The sequence below is a fragment of the Cotesia glomerata genome, linkage group LG8, assembly GCF_020080835.1.
Source record: "Cotesia glomerata isolate CgM1 linkage group LG8, MPM_Cglom_v2.3, whole genome shotgun sequence".
Lineage (NCBI taxonomy): Eukaryota > Metazoa > Arthropoda > Insecta > Hymenoptera > Braconidae > Cotesia > Cotesia glomerata.
The window spans coordinates 6,082,913-6,110,347 of NC_058165.1; the positions used below are offsets into that span (position 1 = coordinate 6,082,913).

At 31.4% G+C, this 27,435-nt stretch overlaps 1 protein-coding gene and 2 long non-coding RNA genes across 14 annotated transcripts; 2 read left to right on the top strand and 1 right to left on the bottom strand.

Moving 5' to 3' along the window:
- The first annotated feature begins 970 nt into the window (after window positions 1-970).
- On the top strand, window positions 971-26,859 carry LOC123271028 (E3 ubiquitin-protein ligase HECTD1). Of its 12 annotated transcripts, XM_044737247.1 has the most exons (16): window positions 976-1,080; window positions 1,145-1,257; window positions 1,789-1,823; window positions 2,585-3,611; window positions 5,123-5,880; window positions 8,404-8,812; window positions 10,271-10,306; window positions 10,472-10,756; window positions 11,797-13,793; window positions 15,058-15,262; window positions 16,038-16,241; window positions 16,343-16,602; window positions 19,100-19,270; window positions 19,342-19,740; window positions 21,046-22,727; window positions 26,155-26,859. In XM_044737247.1, the coding sequence occupies exons 4-16, from the start codon at window positions 2,585-2,587 to the stop codon at window positions 26,435-26,437; spliced, it is 7,716 nt and encodes a 2,571-aa protein (XP_044593182.1). In that variant the 5' UTR covers window positions 976-1,080; window positions 1,145-1,257; window positions 1,789-1,823; the 3' UTR covers window positions 26,438-26,859. The 12 variants fall into 12 exon arrangements, with proteins under 12 accessions (XP_044593181.1, XP_044593187.1, XP_044593185.1 ...); XM_044737246.1 differs by having other exon boundaries at window positions 971-1,257; XM_044737252.1 differs by having other exon boundaries at window positions 971-1,257; window positions 19,360-19,740.
- Window positions 11,090-11,511, bottom strand: LOC123271055. Its single transcript, XR_006510763.1, has 2 exons — window positions 11,471-11,511; window positions 11,090-11,141 (listed from the first exon to the last, which is right to left on the bottom strand). It is a non-coding gene; the product is annotated as an uncharacterized LOC123271055 (long non-coding RNA).
- Window positions 18,133-18,626, top strand: LOC123271054. Its single transcript, XR_006510762.1, has 2 exons — window positions 18,133-18,243; window positions 18,575-18,626. It is a non-coding gene; the product is annotated as an uncharacterized LOC123271054 (long non-coding RNA).
- Window positions 26,860-27,435: the final 576 nt, after the last annotated feature.

The following is a 27,435-nucleotide window of genomic DNA, read 5'->3' on the forward strand; positions in this document are numbered from 1 at the left end:
TTATCTCTTCTTTTGCATTCTGTTTCTTCATGCCTTATAAAACATAATACTAAATTTAACATGACATAAAGTTAGCAGTCACTTAACAATTTTTTAATTTTATTTATGAAAAAAATTTGTTCTAAAAAATTATTTTTAAAAAATTTCATTTTTTATTTTTTAAAATGTATACATTTCAATTTTTTTTGGCCATAATTTATTTGCTATAAAATTTTTTAAATTATTACATATATGCTAAATTAATTTTCATGAATTTAACAGATATCTAACAATTTTTAGATTTTTATAACAATTAAATTATAATAAAAACAATTTATTAGCAAAAAAATTCCCCATATAATAGAAATTTTAAAAAATTATAAGTGCGAAGTTTCAAAAAAATTTTTTTTTTATAATAATTAATTTGTTGTAAAAATTTCAAGAATTGTTAGATATCTGCTAATTTCAGTTTTATCTCTAACAAATATATTGCCAAAAGTTTTTTACCAGAATTCTTTCTAATATCTTTTTTAACAAAACAATAGTTTGCTAATCATAATCCAAACTTTGAAGGCTGTCTATTACATCATACCGTTCCTAAATCATTAATCATTCTTTACCATAATCAATCACAATCAACCACATGAAAACAACAACAAGAAAGTTCAAGAACATTAATCGCAGCCGTTTGTTGCGTCATGTGAGAAAATTCCAAAATTCCCATCACCAATCTCGTCTCTGATTGGTTTACCATTTTTTGAATTTTGCGCGCGAAATTTAAACCTTAAAACAATCCTGAATTTTCCGAACTAGTTTCTCAATAATAATAAATAATAAATAATAAATAAAAAGTACTTTTATTTACCATGAAAGCTTTAAAAAAAATTTCAACTTCTTTCAAATAAAATTTAGATTTTTTTTCATATTAAAAACTCAAAAATCCGAGGCGCCCTCTAAAATAATAAGAATAAAAAAGTTAAAGTTATCTGAGCGCCTCTAGTGGCAAGTTCAGTCAACACGTCACGTAAATGGCAAAGTACATCGCTGAGGGAGAAATAAAGACTTTTAAGAGTGCAAGACAAAGCTGATCCCTGAACCCCCGTAATTAGTAATTTTACGAAGCCCTTTGTTCGAATTTAAAAGTAAATACATTATCGCATTACAGTTATTACAAAGGTGTCATAAATTACAAGCAAGGTAACGATCAACTTCTAGCAATGGCGACTTGACCCCACAAAGAATGGAACACTTTTCAACATCGACATTGTATATCTCGAGGTACGTTTCTGCTTTTAATTCTAAATTTTTATCCACTTGCGTACTTATTTCCTGATAATTATTAATATTTATGATAATTAGTCATTCAGATGACCTTTTTTTCCAGAACCAGTTGATAATTCGACATGCTTCTCTACATATATACATGTATATACCAAGTCTCTATATATACATACAATACATACACACATATATATCCATCAGCAATTACAATCGTCATGCAAAACATATCCCCTCTTTTTAAAATTCATTGTCATACTTTTTATCCAGACTTACTACTCAGTAATAAAATTATTTATAAATTTTTCCATAGACATTTCGAGATATATATTTATATATTTGTGTACACACATATAAATTTACATGACCATCTGGAACATTTATTCTTGAAAAAAAAAAAAAATTACTTGGATATATATTTATCAGTTATTGCAACATATACACATGCATCCTTGGCATAAAAGTCTACCCAAAATATTTTTTCGAGGTCTTTGTTATTGAAAAAATAAATATTTCTTTTTTTTTTTTCAGATTCTTTTTTCGAGTTTAATTAAAAAGCCACAAAGGTAATTGTTAATTTTTACTGGTGATATTATTATACACAGTTCGACTTCGCTTTAATTTTTTGTTTTAATTTAAATAGTTTACATGTAACAGTGAAAGTAGTTTACGTACTAGGAATTTTTAAATAAATAAATTATCAGAGACATTTTATAAACTACTTTAAGAGAAATTTTTAATACTATATACCGTAGTCACATATAACCGAAATATTCAAGCTCAAAATTGAACTAAATTAAAATTCATTTTTTTCAAACCAAAAAAATTGATTTAAAATTTACTAAACATTTAAATTTATAATTTTGTTAGTTTTTAAAATTTAACGAAATACACTAATTCAATGTTAAAAAAATATTACGTAAAAGACATATATTTCTCGCAAAGTCATGGTTACTGGAAAACGTTGACATATAGAGTTTGATAAAAAAATCCGTGGAAATTTTTTAAGTATACAAAAATATAGCAAAGTCAAATAAAAAAATTCAAATATAAATTCTCATTTAAGACAAAACGTTGTAAATAATTTTTAAAATAGATTGAATTTTGATTAAAAAAATTTTTTTTTAATAGTGACATAAATACTTATGACAATTGAAGGTTATTAGATATATTAAAAAGTAAGAAGCGCTGGCTGATGATGTCCTTAGACGTTAAAAAAATGTGTAACCAAAAAGAGTTTTACTATGAGGTTGGACTGTGGTAGTATAAATTAAAAATAATAATAAAATAAATACAATACTAATAAAAATGAATAATGTGAATTTAGATGGCAGATGTTGATCCAGAGACGCTGCTAGAATGGCTGAGCATGAGCCAGGGCGATGAACGGGACATGCAGCTGATCGCATTGGAGCAGCTGTGCATGTTGCTGCTGATGAGCGACAATGTCGACCGGTGCTTCGAGATCTGTCCTCCAAGAACATTTTTACCCGCATTGTGCAGAATATTCCTAGACGAGCATGCACCCGACAGCGTGCTGGAAGTAACTGCGCGTGCTATAACTTACTATCTCGATGTATCTGCGGAGTGTACGAGGCGAGTGGTGGGGATGGAGGGTGCTGTCAGAGCGATCTGCGGACGGCTATCAGGAGCCGCGCTTGGCTGCCGAGCGAGCAGAGATTTAGCAGAGCAGTGCATCAAAGTTCTGGAGTTGGTTTGTGCTCGAGAAGCCGGAGCTGTTTTCGAAGCCGGAGGTCTTCCCTGCGCGCTAGGATTCATCAGAGAAAACGGAGCACGAGTTCATCGAGACACTTTGCACTCGGCAATGGCAGTAGTCTCCAGACTGTGCGGGAAAGTCGAGCCCCAGGACAAGACACTTCCCGATTGCGTGGAAGCTTTATCGACTTTGCTGAGACACGAAGACGCCCATGTGGCTGATGGCGCACTGCGTTGCTTTGCGTCACTGGCAGACCGCTTTTCCCGACGGGGAACAGATCCAGCGCCACTCGCGAGCAATGGACTCGTCTCAGAGCTGCTTTACAGGCTGTCCAATGCAGCTGGACCAGGAACGTCTATTGCAGCCGCTGCTAACAATCCTAAGACACCTCCACCTTCTACGACGTCTTCAACGATACCGGCTCCAGAACCCAAGTCTTGTGCCTCTGTTTCAACGATTATTAGTCTTTTGTCTACGCTTTGCAGGGGATCTCCCTCAATTACACACGACCTGCTGCGTTCAGATCTCCCAGATGCTATTGAAAAGGCTTTGAAAGGCGATGAAAGGTGCGCGTTGGACTCAATGCGTCTTGTAGATTTACTTCTTGTTTTGCTGTTTGAAGGAAGATCTGCTCTAGGTAAGGATTATTATTATTATTATTATTTAAATTCATTTGACCTTAAAGCCAAAGCTCCCTCAAGGTTATCAATAAATAATACATTTTTTATACAGGTATACAACATTAAAATATAATTATAATGATTATTTTAGATTAATTATAAAGTAAGGTTTTTAAGTTTTATAAAAATAAGTAATAGATTCTGTACAGCAGTTAATCGGTGAATCAATGAACACTTTGAACAGAAATGATTATTATTATTATTATTATTATTATTATTATTATTATTATTATTATAGTTGAATAAATGAATAGTATAATAATAATATTAATTGTCATTTTCGAGAAAAAATGCTAAGGAGTCATTTTGAAATTCAGGAAAACTTTAAGTGCTGAAAAATACTTTTGAATTTATTTTTTTTTTTTTAATTCATTAAGGAAACGCTAGTATGAAATTTGAAAAAGTCGATTTTTTTTGTATTTATAGTTCATATTTCTAAAAATAATATATCGAAATTTTGAATATGCACTGTTAAAAATTTTACTAAATTTAATATACTAGTATATTTTGAAATTGAATATCGAGTCTATGAAAAAAATTAATAATTTATGGATGTTAATATTACAATATTACGGTATTACCTTGTAAGTTTAAAACTTATTTATTAATTTTGCTAATCTTCGTATGCATATCCTTCCAAAATTAGCTTATTTAATATTTAACAACTTTATGGTTAAATTACAAAATTCAAACACGATAAAATTAAATATCGGATTTTAATAAAAGAAATCAAACTTCAGTAGACTAAACTTTCAGAATTGTCGATAGAGTTAGAAAATATTGATAATCTTAATAAACATTTAAGCAATTTTAGTAGATAAAATAAAATTTTTTTATTTTTACATCGCCGGATTTGTAAAATTACATGAAATTTTTTATTATTACCAATAGTGATTTATAAGAATTGAAAATTTTTTGAATAAATTTATTATCACACATATTATTAAAAAAGTACAATATTTTTGTAAAAAATAGCTTTTTTTCTTAACAATATATGTCTTTTGATTGTATAAAAATTGTAATGTTCAGAGACCAAAAATCATCACATTTTATAGCGAAATTTAGAAATTTTTCTTTTTAAACTCCGCCAATTTTCAATTAACTTCCAGTTTTTTTTTTTTATTTTGTGTACTGTGAAGGCCGCAATCACTGCAGCAGGGCCAACTTTTTTTTGTCATTGGGGGAGGTACTCAACTACTGAATTGATATTGAAAATTTTTATAAATCTGACCTAAAAATTTCAAAAAAATCCATACAATATTTTGTCTTTTAAAAATGACCTTTTTTTTTTAACCATCCTAGTGGTGCCCCTTAAATTTTTTTTAAGTTTAATTTTAGTTCTGTCATAAAAAAAAAACAATGCTTAATAAAAAAAAATCAATTATAAAACTAATAGTTGAACAAATTAATTGAATTTTTTTTTGTAAAAAATTTCGGATATGTAATAAAAAAAAATTGTAACTTTTAGGTCGCGGTGGAGCAGCTGGTGGACCTTCAGGGCCTCTTCTGCCTCGGTTGCGTCGACTAGACAGCGCGGGGGAAAAGTCACACCGGCAGTTAATCGATTGCATACGCTCGAAAGACACGGATGCCCTGATAGAGGCGATCGATTCTGGAGGCATTGAAGTTAATTTCATGGACGACGTGGGACAGACTTTACTTAACTGGGCATCGGCGTTTGGAACTCAGGAAATGGTTGAGTTTCTCTGTGACCGTGGTGCTGATGTCAACAAAGGACAGCGCTCATCTAGCCTACACTACGCCGCGTGTTTCGGCAGACCTGCTATTGCCAAAGTATTATTAAGACATGGTGCCAACCCGGATCTGCGCGATGAAGATGGCAAGACTCCGCTCGACAAAGCCCGTGAACGTGTTGATGAAGGCCACAGGGAAGTCGCAGCTATTTTGCAGAGTCCTGGGGAGTGGATGTTGCCCCCCAGCAATCAGGAACACAGAAAGCAAGACAGTGATGTTGATAGTGAATACACGGAACCAAAGGGTGATCCTGAGATGGCACCCGTTTATTTAAGGAGACTGTTACCTGTTTTTTGTGCCACTTTTCAGTCGACTATGTTACCTAGTGTAAGAAAAGCTAGTTTAAATTTGATACGTAAGATGGTACATTATATTCAGCCTGATCTATTGGTCGAGACTTGCGGAGCTGATAAAACTGCAGGATGCGGAGCTATGCTGGTTGAAGTCATAGCCAATGTTTTGGATAACGAGGTAATTTTTTAGCATTTTAGATTCTGCACACCTTTACATTTATCGGTGTGCTATTGTTTGGCTATTGGTATAAATACTTACGGAAAAAATACTTGAAAAATTACAGAAAAATTTTTATATTGAGATGTGAGATTTAATGGAATATTAATTAAATGGTTAGGATAAAGGTTCCAAATTTTGACCAGTTAAGATAACATGAACATAAATACACTATAGAAATATTTTTGCAAATAAAATTATATTCATTAATAGTTAATAAATATTTATTAAGGCAACATTAAAAAAAATGAAAAAGGGATTTCAAAAACTACAACAAATCTACAAGAATCTGTTCTGGTTTTTTGAAAAAAATTTTCTCTCCTTTATAACTTTGCGGGTATTTTTTTAACGCGTCTTTTTTCCTGATAGTTTTATTATCGGATTACAAATATTTATTAATAGTTAATAAATTTCTTTGGAGTGAAAATTTCTTGTTTAAAGTGTGATGTAAAGATACGATATGATTATTATTATCGCAGAAAAAAAAATTTTTTTTTACTTATTACAACTAGAGTAAAGGCTCCAAATATTGACCAGTTTAAATAAAATGAAGATAAATACATTATTTGTAAATTTATTGGAAGAGTTTATGAGCTGAAACGTTACACTTTTTTTATAGTTTTAACTTATAAACTTCAATACTTTTGCGTATAAAATACATAATAATAAACATTAAGTTGTAGTAATTAACGTTACTGCCGATTGCTCCGAATATTGACCATTACTTACTAAATATTGACCGCCTATATTCCAAATACTAAACAGTAGTATTATACTTACTAGACTTATAAATAACTTTTATTTTTAATCTATAATAGTTTCGACATCATGTCATTCACTGACATGTTAATGATTCCAGTATTGTTATTAGTTCTGTATTTTGATACAATATTATCTTCAGTACTCAAATTTAAATCAATGGCCTAAGCCATACTAATATTAGGTACATTGGACAATTTACAACATCAATTGTTGACCAGAGTATTATTTCAATTATTAACATGCTCTTTCTAACAAAAATAATTGATAATTAATCTTCGATAATCAATTGTTTTGACAAATATTTATTTATTGATTATGAAGGATTTAATTTTATATAAATTGATGATTAATGTACTTACCAAACACGGCGAGGTAAAGTTCTAATGACTAATTTTCACAACTTTCTGACATTTGTCCACAAACTTTTTTTTTTTATTACAACTGCATATATGTTATTTATACGTAAATTTTTATTTTAAGTATAATTAAAAATTGATAAATACGTACTGAATATAAAATTAAATTACTTGATTTTTATAAATCAAGTTGTTATGCTGTCTGGTCAATATTTGGTTCCTTTATCTTACTTAAAATAACTCTAATAGAAAATAAACTTTTTTTTTATAGACTAAGTACTTAATTTTTCCACTAAAAAAAAAAAATAAAAAATGTTTCTGTAATTTTTTTGCAACTTTTTCCGTACTTGCTTTAATAGTAATTAAAGTATAATTAATTCGTCTGGGTCAAGGGTTAATGGTGTATAAAATATATAATCAGTACTTTTTTTTTATAGAAAATAATATCCTCTGAAGAAAAAAAAAAAAAAAAAAAAATAGAAAAAAAAAATCCCTTATAAATACTCTCTTTAATTTCGACGAAAAAAAAAACAAGCCCTTGATCGTATAAGGTGTAAAAAAAAGATACGGAATTCTAGCCGGCGAGTAACTGCGTAAAGGGAATAAGAATAGAAGTGAGGCATGCAGGCAGACGCTTAAATAAAAAGATTCTGATAGACAAGCTAAATTGTTTGCAGGATTTTGAGATAAAAGCAACGCCACCACCGCCTCCACCTCTCAAGTTGATTGTTGGTCCCAAATTGCCCTGCCTTCGCAAGTCTACTTCTACTTCTTCCAGTTCCCAGAACTACATTATTGATAAAACGGTAGTAGCATCCGTAGTTTCTTTTCAAGTTCACCTAGCAATGCTCAACAGCAACAACTACCAACAATTACCAACTACCAATTACCAATACCCACTCAACACATTATATTAGTCGTTTATTATTATGTCGCGAGTTATTAACACTACGACTCGTCACGTATTAATTCGATTAAAACTATTTTGTGGAGGTGGAAATATGTTAATTTATTAATTAAATCATTTACTTGTTCACTTAACTCAATATTCTATTTTATATTAATATTACTACTTGACAAGTGAAATAATAAATACCCAATTGTCCTTAATTACACTCACGTTTACTAGCAAAAAAAAAAAAAAAAAAAAAAAATTAAATAATAAATACGAGGCTGAGCTTCTCAAAGGACACGAATGTTCTCTGCCTGCAAGCCTTTACGTTTAAAAATAATTTAATTGTTTTTATTTAATTTAATGATACATGTTTTTGCTTGCCTAAGTATTAAGTCTGTGATTAATTTGCCATTAATTAATTAAAAATTGTTTACGGAAAAATCTGATTTTTGGTTGATTATTTTATTATAGGAAGACGAAGATGGACACTTGGTTATTCTGCAGATGATTCAAGACTTGATGATGAAAGGTAAAGACGAGTTTCTTGAACACTTTGCGCGTCTTGGAGTATTCTCTAAAGTCGCGGCTCTCGCGGGACCACAAGACACACCTGCCGAACCTGAAAATGAACTTGCTGTGGCAACCGCCTCCACGGGCGATGAACACAAATTAGAAGACGCGAGAGAATTGCTTGTGGGCCGCGCTTATCATTGGAGAGACTGGTGCATTTGCCGTGGCCGTGACTGCCTTTACGTTTGGTCGGACGCCGCGGCCTTGGAGCTGTCTAATGGCAGTAACGGATGGTTCCGGTTTATTCTGGATGGGAAATTGGCTACTATGTACTCTAGCGGTAGCCCTGAAGGAGGCACTGATGCTACTGGTGAGAACATCCTTTTTATTTAAGACGTAAAAAATGTTCAGTAAATATTTTTATTAAACTAAAATTAGTATACATTTAAAAATTCTTCGGAATTTCCTTTATGAAAAAATTTTTATAAAAAAAATAGGATATTTTTTTTACTTTTAATTTGAGGGGTCATTCTGGTTCCGGCACTCCAAAAAAAGCAAATGTTAATTATTTTTTTACACAGAAACTATTATAGATATTAATATAAAATTTATTCAGCTTAACAAATATACTCTTGAACAACACCAAAAATATTAAAATTTATTTTTTTATAAATAAACAACGGGTGAATGGAGCTCCTCCAAAATGTTGGTATAAAGCTGACGTATATGATAACTTGATAACGACTCATCTAAAACACTAAAACCAAAAATATTTACCATCAATATATAAGTATTTATTACACCAGCTACGGAGATTAATATTTATTGATAAATAACAAAATAATGAATATTTAACAAAAAACTGAAAATTGAGGCTTTTTTTCACAGTTTTTAGTCCTAAAAAAATAGTAAAAATGAAAATTTTGATTTGGTTGTAGCTAATGCAATAGCTACTAATATGTAGAACATGTCGTTTAAATTTTATTAAGATCGGGTCAGTGATTCCAGAAATATCATGTACCTAAACCAGAAAAACATACTTCTAAGACAAACGCGTTAAAAGTTTTATTAATTTAAAAAAAAAATCTTATCTAAAGTCAATCAGCGATGTCGGCACCATAAAAAATCCCTTCGGCCTTTTCAAAAATTTTATTTTTTTCCATTTGAAAATCCACATAAACATCGTAAAATAATATAGTTACAGTACTCCGATCACTTACAAATTTTAACACAATACTTTTAGATAAATGTTCTTTCGAAGAATGTAAGAAAATTTTTTTTTTTAATTTACAAAACAGAATGATCCCTTGATTATTGAATAAAATAAAAAAATAGTCAGAAGTCTGCGATTTTTCAGTATTATAAATATTTATTCATACATGAGATGATATATTATGGATAATTAAAAAAATAAAGAACATTTTTTATGGACAAAAATAAAATAAATAATAGAAGCTGCGTTCCGCAGTCTCTTGGTCTATTTTATAACTAAAAAAAATTTTTTTTAATTTCATTTATGGACCTTTAGAATAATAATAAAAAAAAAAAGATTTCAATCTACTAATTTGTAAAGCTAACTTTAACATAACAAATTTTTTTTTTTAATTTTTGAGTTTTATTAAATAATTAAAGAACTCATAGAATGTTTATATTAATCTAAAGGTTTGTACAATAAAATTGTTTAAAATTATTTTACATAGACTAAAAATAATTTCATTTGCAATTAAAAAACATTAAAAAAAATCATCAGTTAATTAAAAAATTGTAATTAACGAAGTGTGGATATTAGCTTAGAGATTAACTTTTTTTTTTTACTAACTGCCAACAGGAAAAGGGCGAAACACCGAATCACTTACAACAGAAGGTGGGTTTCAAATTCGTCAATCATTTATCATTATTAATTATTAATTAATTAACTCCCCATTATTTGTCGCCATGTTGCCATATTGAGCGTTAATTAATTAATAAATTAATAAAACTGTGTTGTTTATTGGTTGAATAATTAATAACTGGTTTGTAAATTTAAAAGTAATGGCGTCGATTGCAGAGAGTCGTGGCGAATTTTTGGAAAAATTACAACGCGCACGAGGACAAGTTAAACCTAATACCGTAAGTCAACCTGTCCTTTCAAAGCCCGGCCCTACACGTTTAGTAGTGGGTAATTGGGCGCTTTCGAGTCGCAAAGAAAGCGAAATGTGTATTCATAATAGTGACGGGCAACAACAAGCTACTATTTTACGCGAAGATTTGCCCGGATTTATTTTTGAATCCAATCGCGGTACTAAACACTCTTTTACTGCTGAAACTAGTTTAGGTATGTATTTTTCAAAATATCATTTAAGGTAAAAGCCCCTATTATTGACACCCTATTTAATTTTATTACTTTATTATTAAAACTTGCTAACAATCACAATTGTTGATATTTCATGACAATTTTACATATTTTTAAAATTAAAAAATAGTAAAATTTTATTCCAAGGTATAAACTATTTACCGCAAAAAAAATTTCATTTTTTCAAGTATGCCAAAACTGCTTATACGTTTGTAATTTTTTAACAATATTGTTAAGAAAGACCTTATTTTCAAATCCAGATTTCTCAATGTTTTTTTTTTTTTTTTTTTTTTTTTTTGTAATTGCATTGTTTAAAATTATTTTAGATTATTTATAGTCTAAATAACCATATAATCATTTACTTATACTTTATCGAGTTAAAATTAATTTTAAAATAGCGAATGTCCATGATGGGGACACAAAAATTAACTTGCGTCAACTAACGACATAGGCCATAATGTAAAGTAATCTTACCCCCTCAACATACATATCAACGTATTAATGTTTACATACTGTCATGTGATTTTATAAGAATCAAAGTATTTGAGACTCGAAAAATTGCTAAAAAAAAACCTGGTAAAAAATATAGAAAAGCTAGGTCTTAAACGAATTTTAAAATAATAAATGTTATTGATAGTTTTGCATTAGTTAGTAAAAGTGATTATTGGTAATATAAATTTAACTGTAATAAACGACCTGTCAATAACAGGGTCAATGGTATGTCAATAATCGGCTCTTAGAATTTTTTGCGTTATCTATAATACATACATTCGACCTGTTGGTTTTAAGTTGATATAATAATTATCAAATGTATTGCTATTAAAGTTAATTAATTAAATTATATAAGTAAAAACAATGATTAAAATTTCCTATAAAAAAAAAGTTGACAATATTGATTTGAAACACGATAAAAAAATTCAAATATTCATGATCACTCTTATAATGTCAATAACGGGGGCTTTTACCTTATTTCAATTTAAAAAAAAAAATCATAAATCTAAAAAAAAATAATCTATGTCTAGGTCCAGATTTCGCAGCAGGATGGGCTGGAAAGCGTTGCAAGCGTTTAAGATCAAAGATAGAAGCAATAAAGCAGAAAGTAAAGACCCAAGCCCAAGAAATCTACGAGAGTTACTTCAAAGCAGCCCAAGCCCAGCCACGTGGAGTCGTTGCCAAGTTAGCAGCTATAGTAACCCAGATAGACAAAGCATATCAGAAGCAGTTATCAGGCAACCGGGAGTGGCGTGGTGTCTTGCAGTCAGCTTTAGAAGAGCTAAAGATGCTGCTGAACGAAGAAGGCCGCGTTTCAGCCTACGAATTGCATTCCAGCGGGCTTGTCCAGTCGCTTTTGGGTCTCTTAGCTAACCCGTCTGGCCCCCAAGTAACCACCGTACGTGCAAACCGCATGCGTCTTCAGCGGATAGCCGTCTTCAAGAGCTGCTTCAAAGCCAAAGACACCAACGACGGTAACTCAGCAAAAGTATTGGTCCAAAAATTAGTCTCAGTCCTCGAGTCGATTGAGAAACTCCCAGTTTATCTTTACGACACCCCTGGCTCCGGATACGGATTACAGATTCTCACTCGCCGGCTTCGTTTCCGCCTCGAGCGTGCTCCCGGTGAATCAGCGCTGATTGATAGATCCGGGCGGAGCCTGAAAATGGAGCCGCTGAGTACTATCCAGCAACTGGAGAACCACCTGCTGAAAATGATCGCCAAGCAGTGGCACGATCACGATCGCTCAACCTTCACCTTCGTTAAAAAATTGAAAGAAGGCACCAAAATGACCTTCCAGTACTCTCATGACTTTGATGAAAACGGGATCCTTTATTGGATAGGCACCAATGCAAAAACCAGCCCGGAGTGGGTGAACCCTGGACAATATGGTCTGGTAGTCGTGACATCCAGCGATGGACGCAGCTTGCCTTACGGACACCTTGAAGACATCTTAAGTCGCGATCAAAGTGCTTTGAACTGCCATACCAACGACGACAAACGCGCCTGGTTTTCTATCGACCTCGGAGTCTGGGTTATTCCCAGTGCTTACTCGCTTCGTCACGCTCGTGGGTACGGAAAGAGCGCTCTCAGAAACTGGATGTTCCAGGCTTCTAAGGATGGTATCAACTGGACGACTTTGTACACGCATATCGACGACTGTTCGCTAAATGAACCCGGTAGCACGGCAACTTGGACCCTGGAACCTCCTGGAGAAGAAACTCAGGGCTGGAGACACTTGAGATTACAGCAGACAGGAAAGAATGCCTCGGGACAGACGCACTATTTGTCAGTCTCGGGTTTTGAGGTTTATGGAGAAGTTACTGGAGTCTGCGAGGACTTGGGACGTGCGGCAAGAGAAGCTGAAGCGGGAGTGAGACGTCAAAGACGATTGATAAAGACTCAGGTGTTGAAACATTTAGTTGCGGGAGCACGTGTCGCTCGTGGACTCGATTGGAAGTGGAAGGACCAAGACGGAGTGCCTCCAGGTGAAGGTTCTATCACTGGAGAGCTTCACAACGGATGGATCGACGTTACCTGGGACCACGGAGGCTCCAATTCGTATCGTATGGGTGCTGAGGGCAAGTACGACCTCAGGCTGGTTGGCACGAGTATGGACGGTGAGAACAAGAACAAAAATGGATCTGGAGTTCTGACTGGAAGGAAGTCCAGCAGCACTCCCAGTTTACCAGATTGCACTGATGTTAGCATGCGTGGCTCGGTTGCTTCGACGGAACAGGCAGCCAGTGCTGAGAATCTCGCGGCTAAGCAGGCTGCTGAGTCCATTGCGGAGAGTGTACTGTCGGTAGCACGCGCTGAAGCTGTGGTAGCGGTCACTGGAGAAGGAGGAGCTAGTAATACTGGGGAACTCTCTGTGGTACTTCATCCGAGACCTGATACTGCGGTTACTAGTGATCTGGTGACCATTGTTGAGAGTCTGGCTTTGAATACTGACTGCCCGCCTAACAGCAACAGCAATCGCGCGTCTAGTTCAAAGCCTCTGTTTTCTACAGTTCGCGGTAACAAGGTAATTGCTTTTTTAGATTGATATTTATCTTGCACGACTCATGATGCGAAGCATTTATAAAAACTACTTACATGAATCTCAAAATTTTTTAAAACATTGTTCATTGTGGTATCTACTTTAATAATATAAATATAATTTTTAATTTTTAAATAATGCTGATCTGCTATAAGGTTGTTTGTTAAAAATCTAATTTTTAATCGTTAATAACTTTTTTAAATAATCAACAACGAATTTTCAATTTTTTTGGAAAAATCACTATGTAATATGACTAAAAATATAAATTGCACGACTTATGATGCGAAGTATATTGCTTTACGATTGAAAAATTTTTTCGCCTCATTTCGGCAACTATTTTTATTATCATACTTGTTAGTTAACGGAGTCAAGATATTTTGCATACTATTGTCAAGATTATTTAATTGAGATTAATTGTATACTTTTCAAAAATTTATTTAGTGCAATAGAAACGAAAAAAAACATCAAAATAATTCAAAAAAATTTTTCCGTCCGTCAAGTATGAAACCCGTCAACACTGCAACTTGCCAAAAAATCCATTGATTGAGTGAAATTTTTTTTTTGGTAATTATTTACAAGTGGGGTCAATCCCATTTTGGGTCATAATTAGGTGAAAAATTAACAATTAAAAATTTTTTTTATTCTGCTTGTTTTTACGGCACATTTATGATAAAAAATATCGTGTAAGGAAAAAATAAAGATTTCGATAGCTTTTTAGCCTTTAAAAGTTGAAAAAAAATATTGGCTTTAATTTTTTTGGATAAAATTTCTATTTTATCTTTTTTTGATGTTTTTGACACATATATTTTTTTTTTAAATACATAACGTACGATTTAAGAAAAAATTGATCACTTTGATAAGAAAAAATTTCTATGGCCAATTATAGGACAAAATGGGGTGGTTGACCCTAGTTGTTAATTATTACTTTTTTTTTTTTTTTTAATTCTTTGAAGGAAATTTAGTTTTCCTATCGCGAATGGCTATGTAACTCAGTGCCATTTAATTGAAATTAATAAAATAAAAAACCCAAAGATTGTATTTCTATATATATTGTCTACATTTATCCTATTAGGGGCACCTAAGTATTATCGTTCTATTACAGTTGTTTTACATTTTTTATTTTATTATTATTTCATAATTAAATGAATATTATGAGTCGTGCACTTTTGAATTTCCCAAACTGTTTTTAATTACTGTTGAGTGTTTAATCGCTAATCATGTGTAATTGTTGTTAAAATGTTGCTTTTAGCCAACAAGCGGTTTATTGAGCCTCGAAGCGTCAGAAGTACTCGACCGGCTTCGCGAAGGCGCTGATCGGTTACGTAATAACACTAACAGTTTCTTGAGTGGTGAATTACTTGGTTTAGTACCTGTTAGGATATCTGTGTCCAGCGAAACTGACGAGAACTCGATGAGGATCAGACCAGTCCCGCGTCATAATCCTGCTACTGATGGTACGTACTTTTTTTTTTTTTATTATTTTGGTCAAGTATTTTGACCGGAGAGGAGAAATAAAACACTCTGTGTTTGGAGTAAAATGCAATTTGATTAGAGCGGAATGATTGTAGAGTTAATATAGATTTTAATCTGAAAAACATTCTAGTGCAGAATTTTTAGTCTATAATAAATTTTAATTAGCTGAAATAAGTTTCATATGTCGAATTTATTCACAACTAATTTTTTAATTTAAATTTTTAGGAACATTGAATTAAATTTTCATAAAGATTATTTTGACTTTCAATTTTGTTGATAAATCGTAATGTAAAAAATAAAAAATAATACAATATTATGTCTAATTAAATAAAATTAATTATTTTAATATTATTGAAATTGATTTCTATGTGGCAATTTTTAAAATTTATTCTTAACTAATAAATTGTTATAGAGAAAATTTATCAAAAAATATAACTCGTAACAATTAAAAAAAAAAAAATATTGATACAATTTTTTTAAATATTAAAATTTATTTATTTTATTAAAATTAGGAAAAATATTATGTTAATTCATAAAAATTTCTAAATCCGCGTTTTATAATTGTTAAATGATAAAAAATTATTTTTATTATCAATTAAAAACCATCTACTTTGTATTTACTCTGCAATTTTTTCACCGTGAATAATTAATTTTTAACTGATGACTAACTTGTTGCATTACATTATTTAATTAATTTAATTTCATTATTACAACTAATGATTAATGATATATCACTAACAAATAAAAATACAACAGCAACAAAAGAATGCAACCGTGACAAAGAAGCAACCAGTTCATCATCTCAAAATACAGCTGGAGGATGTCCAGTTGTGGTTACCAATCCGATGTCTGTCTCGGTACCAAATCTAGCATGTACTGATGCTAACAACACCCTAGAAACTACTACGGCGACTGGTTTACTAGAAACATTTGCAGCAATGGCTCGACGACGTACTCTAGGTACGCTTTGTGTTATCACTTATCATTATCATTATTTTTTGAATTAATTAATTAATAAATTAATAGATTAGGTGGTGTATAATGTGACTAATTACTTGTAGGACCAGCTGGTGGACAGCATATCGCGCCAAACTCAAACGTGACTCAGAACACACGTGGACCTACATCAGTGTCTAATTTCGTGCGTTTAGCATTGAGTTCAAACTTTACCGGTGGATTGCTCAGTACCGCGCAAAGTTATCCCAGCTTGACTAGCAGCAGTCAGGTTGCTGGTAGTGGAGTCACCACGACAACTGGCGCTGGTGGTTTGGGACAGGCTTTGACTATGTCTTTGACCAGTACCAGCAGCGACAGTGAGCAGGTGAGATTTTTTTGTTCCTTTTTTTTTTTTTGTTTTTTTTTTTTTTTTTAATTAGTTAAAGGTACCACTGATTTTTCAGTTTTTTTTTAATGCTAGAATTAGCGGTTGCTTAAATTAATTATTAACGCTTTGCTGTCTTAACTATTTAGTAATTAACATAAATATATGCTAACATTTATTAATCTATATAAATAAGAGAATAAGGTAAATTTTATCTTCGGTGTATTTATGTGATAAAATGAGTTTTTCGAATTGAATTTAGTATCATTGGAAAAGTCGAGACCTGAATTAGTGCCTTTTCAATATTTCATATCGACGGTCTAATTAGCAATTGGTCTAACTCCTTAATTTTTAGAGAGTGATTTTTTAACATTTTGATATAGCAATAGTCCAATTATAAATTATTTGAATGATCCAAACCAAAATACTATACCTCTATTAGATACTAAATTGTTTTTTAAAGTGATAATAAATTTTGAACTAATTATTTTTTCGTACAAATGGAAGATTCTCTAAATTGGAGTTAAGCAATTTGCTAATTCGAACGTCGATATGTTTTTCTGCAACAGTTAATTTATTATGATAAGTTTTCGAAGTAGTTGTAAATAGATTAGAATTTCACGATAAACAAAATTTATTTATTTTGTTTTGTACATGTCAATGTAGTTATATGTCAAAAATTTATTTATATAATTAAGAGACTAAAAAATTTTTGAATATTGAGAGATAATAATTGAGAGAGTAAAGAGAATTTTGTGACGAGCATATTATTATTTTTAAAGGAATTTTTAAAGATAAGTTTAGAAATGTCTTGATAAGAATTAAGGTAAAAGCCCCCATTGTTGACACTATAAGAGTGATCGTGATCATGAATATTTGAATTTTTTTATCGTGTTTCAAATCAATATTGTCAACTTATTTTTTATAGGACACCTTAATCATTGTTTTTACTTATATAATTTAATTAATTAACTTAAATAGCAATAAATTTAATAATTATTATATCCTCTTCTAAAAAGTTGATGGTCGGGTGTCGTATCGTTTTACGTCACTTCTGTGACTATTTTATTCGGTTGTTGATTGGTCGACTGAGATAGTGGCGGGATTTTTGAAAGATTGAAGGCGAGCGAAGCGAGCGTGTTGTGTCTAATCAACTTAAGGTAGTTGTTGCGTGATAGGCATTTCAACAGAAAATTATGAAATTTTTTTTATTGAAAGATAAATATATTAATAATTCACTACCAAAATTTCAGATCAATTGACCGCACCGTTTTTGAGTAATTAATTTTCGAAATTGTATCTTTTACACGTAGAGGTATAGAGAGATGGTAAAGTTAGTATGAAATCTTCCGTACCACTCGAGTGGGCCAAAAATTTCATACTAACTTTATCATCTCTCTATACCGCTACGTGTAAAAGATGCAATTTCAAAAATTAATTACTCAAAAACGGTGCGGTCAATTGATCTGAAATTTTGGTAGTGAATTATTAATATATTTATCTTTCAATAAAAAAAATTTCATAATTTTCTGTTGAAATACCTATCACGCTACAACTACCTTAAAACCAACAGGTCGAAAGTATGTATTATTGACAGCGCAAAAAATTCAAAGAGCCGATTATTGACCCTATTATTGACAAGTCATTTATTACAGTGAAATTTATATTAATAATAATCATTTTTACTAACTAATGCAAAACTATCAATTATTTTGATTATTTTAAAATTCGTTTGAGGCCTAGCTTTTCTATATTTTTTATCAGGTTTTTTTTTTAGCAATTTTTTCTAGTTTCAAATACTTTGATTCTTATAAAATCACGTGACAGTATGTAAACATTAATACGTTGATATGTATGTTCAGGGGTTTAGGTTATCTTACATTATGGCCTATGTCGTTAGTTGACGCAAGTTAATTTTTGTGTCCCCATCATTGACATCCGCTATTTTAAAATTAATTTTAACTCAATAAAGTATAAGTAAATGATTATATGGTTATTTAGACTATAAATAATCTAAAATAATTTTAAACAATGCAATTACATAAAAAAAAACATTGAGAAATCTGGATTTGAAAATAAGGTCTTTCTTAACAATATTGTTAAGAAATTACAAACATATAAGCAGTTTTGGCCTACTTGAAATAATGAAATTTTTTTGCAGTAAATAGTTTATACCTTGGAATTAAATTTTACTATTTTTTAATTTTAAAAATATGTAAAACTGTCATAAAATATCAACAATTGTGATTATTAACAGATTTTAATAATGAAATGATAAAATTAAATAGGGTGTCAATAGTGGGGGCCCTGTGAATAATAGGGGCTTTTACCTTGTATGATTAAATTTACCAAAACTAAAAAATATAAATTTATATCTACTAGTGAGTTTTACGAATGAACTTCCTTAATTATCAAATAAATAAATAAATAAATTAATTAATAAAAGGTGAATTGTTAATAATAACTCGGTAGACTTCAATTTTAATGTAATGAAAAGTTATGGCTACAGGTGAGTCTTGAGGACTTTTTGGAATCATGTGGCGGCGTGGCAAGTTCCAGTATTGGTGGAGTTCGAACAACTGGCGGGCCTACACTTCTAGGTGAGCTTGACGATGACGAAGAAGTCCTGGCAGAAGAAGATGACGACAACGAAGAAAACGATCCCGAGGTAAGTTTACCAGCACAACCTTGACCTTTTAAAAGTGACAATTTATATAGCAGTAAATAATTTTACAACAGATCGATTTATTGATCCAGGACGACGACGAGGAGAATGAGGAAGAGGTTGAAGGTGGAGAGGCCGAGTACGAAGAAGTAATGGTCTCTCGTAACCTTCTGGCAGCTTATATGGAAGAAGAGACCCCACAGAGTACCAAACGCCGCGCTTGGGACGATGAATTCGTTTTGAAGCGACAGTTTTCTGCGCTTATACCCGCATTCGACCCGAGACCAGGTCGCACCAATATAAACCAGACAACGGATCTTGAAGTACCGCAACCGGGTAGTGATTTACAGTCCAGTGTACGAGTGGGAACTGTTTCATCTCCTCGACTGTCGCTTTCTCTCAAAGGTCCAGGGCTACCTGACACCCCCGATGTCGAATTATCTCTCACAGACCCAAATGCCAGTATATTCCAGGTAAGGTCATGAGATTAAAATTTTTTTATGAATCTATATTCCTCCAAATGGTAAAAGAGCACATAATTTGTTTTTATCGCCAATTACAATCATTACCAATTACAATCAATTAGTAGACATATTGCGTGACTAATGCCAAAAAGGTGTACTATTACAGTAAGATAGGGCTTTGTGCCAAAAAGTTACAAAAAAAAATTTTTTTGTCAATCAACTTAAAATTGTCCAAAACGTCAAGATCAATAAAAAAAATTTTTTGAGTTATTAACGCCAAAAGAGTATATAAAGAAAATTGTTTTTTTATTATAAAAGATGAAAATAATGCAGCATCGATAGAGCAATATCATAATAAAAATGAAATATGAAAAATTGAACTAAAAACAGGGCAAAATGGGCGACAAAAAAATTATTCTTTTAATTTTTTTAAAATTGTAAAAATTTTTTTTCAGTTTCGTTTGATTCTATTTTGAATTCTAGAAAATTAACCAATTTTTTTTCTCTTTACTGTTTTTGAAACTATTTTGTAAGATTCAGATTAAGAAAAAATTTACTCTTTTAAAAAATTACTATGATGATTGAATATATCTAAAACTTTATTTAAAACTTTTGAAATTTCGCACTTTAGTATCCTGATTGCCATTTAATAATAAAAATAATATTAATATTTTTTATTTTCACTAGACCGTTTTTTGGATCTAATTTGTGTTGTGAAACTATTTGTCACCATTTTATATTAAAACTTAAATTATTTTTTATGCATCCTTTTAGCTTTAGGATGTTCGAATTTCTTTTTACAGATCTTTGTGTTTTGAACCATTTTAATTTAAAAAAAGGTCTTGACGTGAATTTGTGTCTTTTTACTAAGTATATTTTTTGGTGATAGTCAATTTCTTATATTAAGTTTTTGGATGAATTTTGAATAGTCTGCTTTATAAAATTCTTCCATAAAATTTATTTAAAAAATACCCATACTATGTATATTGTAATTAAAACTATCAAAAAATCACTAACTAAAAATTTGTTAATTTTTAATTAATAATTATCGGCAGTCGTATAGTAATTGTAGGTTGTTTAATACTGCACTGAGAGAAAAAATTTCTTTCAAAAATATGGCCATTGTTGTAAAAAAAAATTAATTTATTTCAAAATTTCTAACAATTTTATTTCTTCAACTAAAAAATAAAATTTTAACTAATTAATTTCTTATTACAAATTGCAAATTGTTTTCAAAATAAATTTTTTCTAAGCGTCCTAGCTTAATATAATTCAAATAACATACTTAAATAAAAAATATAATTTCACTTCCAGGCCGTACAAGAGCTGATGCAAATGACAGAGCTAGGAAGCCGTCAAGAGAAGCTGCGTCGTATCTGGGAGCCAACGTACACGATAATCTACCGGGAATCAAAGGACGAAGAGTCTTCAGGCCGCGCAACTCCAATAGTAACCCTCTACTCCGGAAAACCCGCAGTCAGCAATAACGCCTGCACCGTGGAAGACGTTCTCCAGCTCCTAAGACACGTATACGTCCTCAGCATCACCCGGGACGACCGCCGGGACTTGACAATCAACGAAGATTCTCTTGAATCTGCCTGCTGGGTGAATCCGGACGACTTTACCTCCAAGAAAATCACCAACAAAGTAATCCAGCAGATCCAAGACCCCCTGGCGCTTGCCGCAGGCGCTCTCCCAGCCTGGTGCGAAGAACTCGCCCGCAGCTGCCCATTCCTGCTGCCTTTCGAGACAAGGCGACTCTACTTCAGCTGTACGGCCTTCGGAGCCTCAAGATCTATCGTCTGGCTCCAAACTCAGCGTGACGCTATTTTAGAGCGTCAACGCGCGCCCGGACTGAGTCCCAGAAGAGACGACAGTCATGAATTCCGGGTCGGAAGACTGAAACATGAAAGAGTGAGTGTTCCCCGAGGTGAGAAACTTCTCGACTGGGCCGAGCAAGTTTTGAAAATTCACGCCCACAGAAAGAGTATCCTAGAAGTTGAATTTGTCGGCGAGGAAGGAACTGGATTGGGTCCAACCCTTGAATTTTTCGCGTTAGTCGCTGCCGAGCTTCAGAGAAAAGATCTAGGACTGTGGCTCTGCGATGACCACGACCAGTCAGAAGGTTACTCCTGTCCCTCGGACGAGCAAACTAGACCAGCGGGTTACTACGTAATCAGACCCAGTGGACTCTTTTTAGCGCCGTTGCCTCAGAACTCTGAAGCTTGCGATCGCGCGGTTAGATACTTCTGGTTCCTGGGAGTCTTTTTGGCAAAAGTGCTTCAAGACAACCGTTTGGTGGATCTTCCGCTGTCCAGGTCTTTCCTTAAGCTAATGTGCCGGGGAGACATCGCGAACAATGTCAATGAAAAGATTGGACTGACTGGTGTCACTCAAGAAAGCATCTCCTCGAGCATGGCCAGCAGCTTCATCAGCGAAGAGGGAGAGACAGACGGACTCAACTCTCTGGAGCCGAGTCCGTGGTATGACGGTATCCTGGACATCGAGGACCTGGTGATGGTCGACCCGGTGAGAGGGGAATTTTTGAAGGAAATCCAGGCAGTTGCCTCCAGGCGCGAGAGAACTATTTCTGAGGGCTGCTCGTCTTCTGATGAAGATGCTATCCGTATTAATCATCCGTCCGGCACTTCTGTTGCTATTGAAGACTTGGGGCTCACCATGTCTTATTCACCCGGGTCTAAGGTCTTTGGCTACGACCACGAGGAGCTGGTTGAGGGAGGGTACGATGTTGCGATCACTGTTGACAATGCCAGGGAGTACGCCGAGCTGACCATCGACTATTGCTTGAATAAAGGAATCGCCAGGCAGCTTGAGTCCTTCAAGGCTGGATTTTCAAAAGTTTTTCCCATGGAGAAGCTTCATGCCTTCAGTCCTGAAGAAATTAGGGCGATGCTTTGTGGAGAACAGAATCCTCATTGGACCAGAGAAGATCTGCTCAATTATACTGAACCTAAATTAGGATACACTCGTGAAAGGTTTGTTGATTTTTTTTTAATATGCTGATAAAAGGAGTTTTTTATTTATTTGATTAGAAATTATTTTTTTTTTTAATTTGTTGAATATATAGAAATATTTTTGCAAATTAAATTATATTCATTAATAGTTAATCTATATTATTAAGAAAATAAGCAAAATTTTGTGGTCAGTGTATTTATATGATAAAATGGGTTTTTATGGTTAAATTTGGTATAATAGGAAAAGTTTTGACTTGAATTCGTGCCTTGATAAGTATTTAGGCTGCATTTAAAAATTCTCTATCTCTAGATACATAATAAAAAAATGTTCTTTTTTTTTTTTTTTTATTAGTTATTATTTAGAGTCGGTTTTAACTGCTGTGGTCATATCACCGACTTTAACTGTTGGGAGTGGTACGTTGGGGTCTTTTTGGGTTGTGTAAATCTTAATTAACGCGGCAAGGGCCGAATATCAACCAAGTTGGTTTCTAAGACCAGCTTGGGATTCGAACCCACGCCTGGCCGGTAAGTTAGTCCGAGTCCTCTATAGGCCGTGCACCTTAGACGACTTTTTTTTTTATTCAAGCGTTTATTTATTTAAATCATTGATACATAGATATAAACATAATACACAGGTATAAACGTAAGACCTGTTACTTAAAATAAATTGTCTACCTGGCCCATACGGGCTCTCATAGAGGATAACATAAATGATATTTCTTAATACCTGATAAGCCTCAGGGGCTGTACATAGTGAAGTAAATAATATAGTTTTTATTATTCTTATTGTGTTAAATACATAAAAAGTGTTAATACATGATTTATACTAGTTAGCCTAAAAAAGAAACTTGATTTTCATAAAAAAGGCTTACGTTATTAGAATAGTACATGAGAGACATTAAATCAACAACAATTAAAATTAAAAAATATAACATAATAATAGAATAGAACACCTTAGACGACTCGGCTAACGTCACCGGTTAAAAAATGTTCTTGTGTCTTGTGAACTATTGACATTTTTAAAGATATATAAGATAGATAAATAAGCTCATCTCGACATTACACTCATCGAGACCTTTCATTTGAGTACCCACATCAATTTTTCATATATTTATATATTATATATAAGTTTATTTTCTATGAAAAATTGATGTCGCTGAGAAAATTTTAAATGACAAAAAAATTCTTCGCACTTGAAGCTAGACAGACTTCAACTTTACTTATGAGACTTGCAATGACATTAACTAAAACTTTCAATACTCATTTGGAATCTGTGCAAGTCAAAACAATACTCTAATTAAATTTCAAGTCTAGATCTAAAAATGCAATTCTATAAAGCGCCCAGCGAAGCGGGCGGGTAACAGTTAGTTATATATATATATATATATATATATATATATATATATATATATATATATATATATATATATGTATATATATGTATTTATGAAAAATATATCAAAAATGCATGTGGGTACTCAAATGAAAGCTCTTGATGAGTGTAACATCGGGATGAGCTTATATCTTTAAGAACGTCAATAGTTAAAAAAGTACAGTGCAATTTAACAAAGTTCATTATTTAATATTCATGGTTCACAAGCCACGGCAGTCACATAGTGACTGAAAGGTTGCTAGTAAATATTTATTAAAGTGATGTTAGGAAAAATTAAAAGGGTAATTCAAAAACTGCAACAAATTATCTACAAGAATCTGTCATGGTTTTTTGATAAAAATTTTCTCTCCTTTATATCATTGCGGGTATTTTTTTAACGCGTCTTTTGTCCTGATAGTTTTATTATCGGATTACAAATATTTATTAACAGTTAATAAATTTCTTTGGAGTGAAAATTTCTTGTTTAAAATGTGATGTAAAGATACGATATGATTATTATTATCGTAGAAAAAAAAAATTTTTTTTTTTACTTATTACAACTAGAGTAAAGGCTCCAAATATTGACCAGTTTAAATAAAATGAAGATAAATACATTATTTGTAAATTTATTGGAAGAGTTTATGAGCTGAAATGTTACACTTTTTTTATAGTTTTAACTTATAAACTTCAATACTTTTGCGTATAAAATACATAATAATAAACATTAAGTTGTAGTAATTAACGTTACTGCCGATTGCTCCGAATATTGACCATTACTTACTAAATATTGACCGCCTATGTTCCAAATACTGAACAGTAGTATTATACTTACTAGACTTATAAATAACTTTTATTTTTAATCTATAATAGTTTCGACATCATGTCATTCACTGACATGTTAATGATTCCAGTATTGTTATTAGTTCTGTATTTTGATACAATATTATCTTCAGTACTCAAATTTAAATCAATGGCCTAAGCCATACTAATATTAGGTACATTAGATAATTTACAACATCAATTGTTGACCAGAGTATTATTTCAATTATTAACATGCTCTTTCTAACAAAAATAATTGATGATTAATCTTCGATAATCAATTGTTTTGACAAATTTTTATTTATTGATTATGAAGGATTTAATTTTATATAAATTGATGATTAATTTACTTACCAAACACGGCGAGGTAAAGTTCTAATGACTAATTTTCACAACTTTCTGACATTTGTCCACAAACTTTTTTTTTTTATTACAACTGCATATATGTTATTTATACGTAAATTTTTATTTTAAGTATAATTAAAAATTGATAATTACGTACTGAATATAAAGTTAAATTACCAGATTTTTGAAAATCAAGTTGTTATGCTGCCTGATCAATATTTGGTTCCTTTATCTTACTTAAAATAACTCTAATAGAAAATAAACTTTTTTTTTATAGATTAAGTACTCAATTTTTCCACTAAAAAAACAAAAAATTTTTCTGTAATTTTTTTACAACTTTTTCCGTACTTGCTTTAATAGTAATTAAAGTATAATTAATTCTTCTTGGTCAAGTGTTGATGGTCTATAAAATATATAATCAGTATTTTTTTTTTATAGAAAATAATATTTTCTGGAAAAAAAAAAAACACAAAAATCTCTTATAAATACTTTCTTTAATTTTTGGTTTCTTTACCTTTTACATATTGTATTAATATTAATTTTATTTTTTCAATTTTTTTATCAGAAAATAATTAATGATTCTGATCTAATAGATTTACCTATCAAAGCTATGGGGTTATAAATGAGTTTAATTGTTATTCTCACTTCTTATTCAAGGATGTAAATATCTATCAACTATAAATAAATATTTATTATCAGTTATTAACTTGAGTTTAATAGAAAATTTTTTAATGAAAATAAATATTTTTAACTATTAAAAAATATTATATAAATCATCTGACGTTCATATATAATTTATTAACAGATAACAAGTCTTATTAAATATAAAAAATCCTTTTATCAGTGTATACTTTTATTAATATTTGTAAAAATAAAAACTCGAGAACAAAACTAAGAAAATTTATTTTACAGCCCCGGCTTCCAGAGATTCGTCAACGTTTTGATGTCGCTGACCGGTCCTGAGCGCAAGGCCTTCCTGCAGTTCGCGACCGGGTGCTCGGCGTTACCACCGGGCGGTCTCTGTAATCTGCATCCAAGACTGACAGTCGTGCGCAAAGTAGACGCCGGCGCCGGTGGTTACCCATCAGTAAACACCTGCGTCCACTATCTCAAATTGCCCGAGTACCCCACAGAAGAAATGTTGAAAGAGCGACTCCTTGCAGCCACCCGGGAGCGAGGTTTCCACTTGAATTAATTTTTAAAAATTGAATTATTTACAACAACCACAAACCATAAATATAATATAATAAAAATAATTTTTAAGTGTCATGTGATCGGGCCTCGTGTTTAGTAAACACTTTAATGGTACAGAATTAAATCTCACAATTTATTATTAATATTACTACTATTAATTTATTAATCTTTAATTATATATCACCAGTCTTTAAGTTAGTTTTTTTTTCTTTTAAAATCTTGTAAATTTAATTGCAGCGGATTTAATGAGTTGGTTTTTTTTTTTTTTTTTTTTTTTTTTTTTTCGAAGTATGAATTAAAATTATAATTAATTGATTAATAAATAAATATATGTTTACCATACATATAATTTAATTTAAAAATGGAATTAATTAGAAGCTTAAACACTGTCCGACTATTATTTAATTTAATCAAAAATATATTTAAAAAAAAAATATATACATAATTATTAATTAAATCAATACTTCTGTACGACAAACAATTAGTCACTCTATTTATTAAAAGCAAGATATTTTTTTTCTTTTTCATTTGTAAAGTTTTTTACTACTCGCTTTTTTTTTTTCTTAGACGATTGTACATTCGATTATTTAATCTTTATTATTGCTTTTCTAATATAATAATTATATAAATATTATTTCTGGGTTTTAAATTTACTTTATCTGCCAATAGTTTTTAAAAATAAAAATAATATAATATAAAATTTAAATTTAAGCTTGAGTGCTGGTAAATGTAAAATGTTATAAGAATTTTATTTGTAATTGATAAGACAAGACAAGATCAGAAGAGTATTTAAATTTAAAAAAAAAAAAAAAACTAAATATTTGTTGCCTAATGTATGGATAATATAAATAATATATATTTAAATATGTCGACTCTTCATGTTCTGGTCCAAGTTACATAGAATTTATTTATTTTATCAATTAATAGATATTGTCATATTAATTGATATGACGGGAAAATAAATTGAATCATGAATTAAGTAGCTTGTTCTTTGTAATT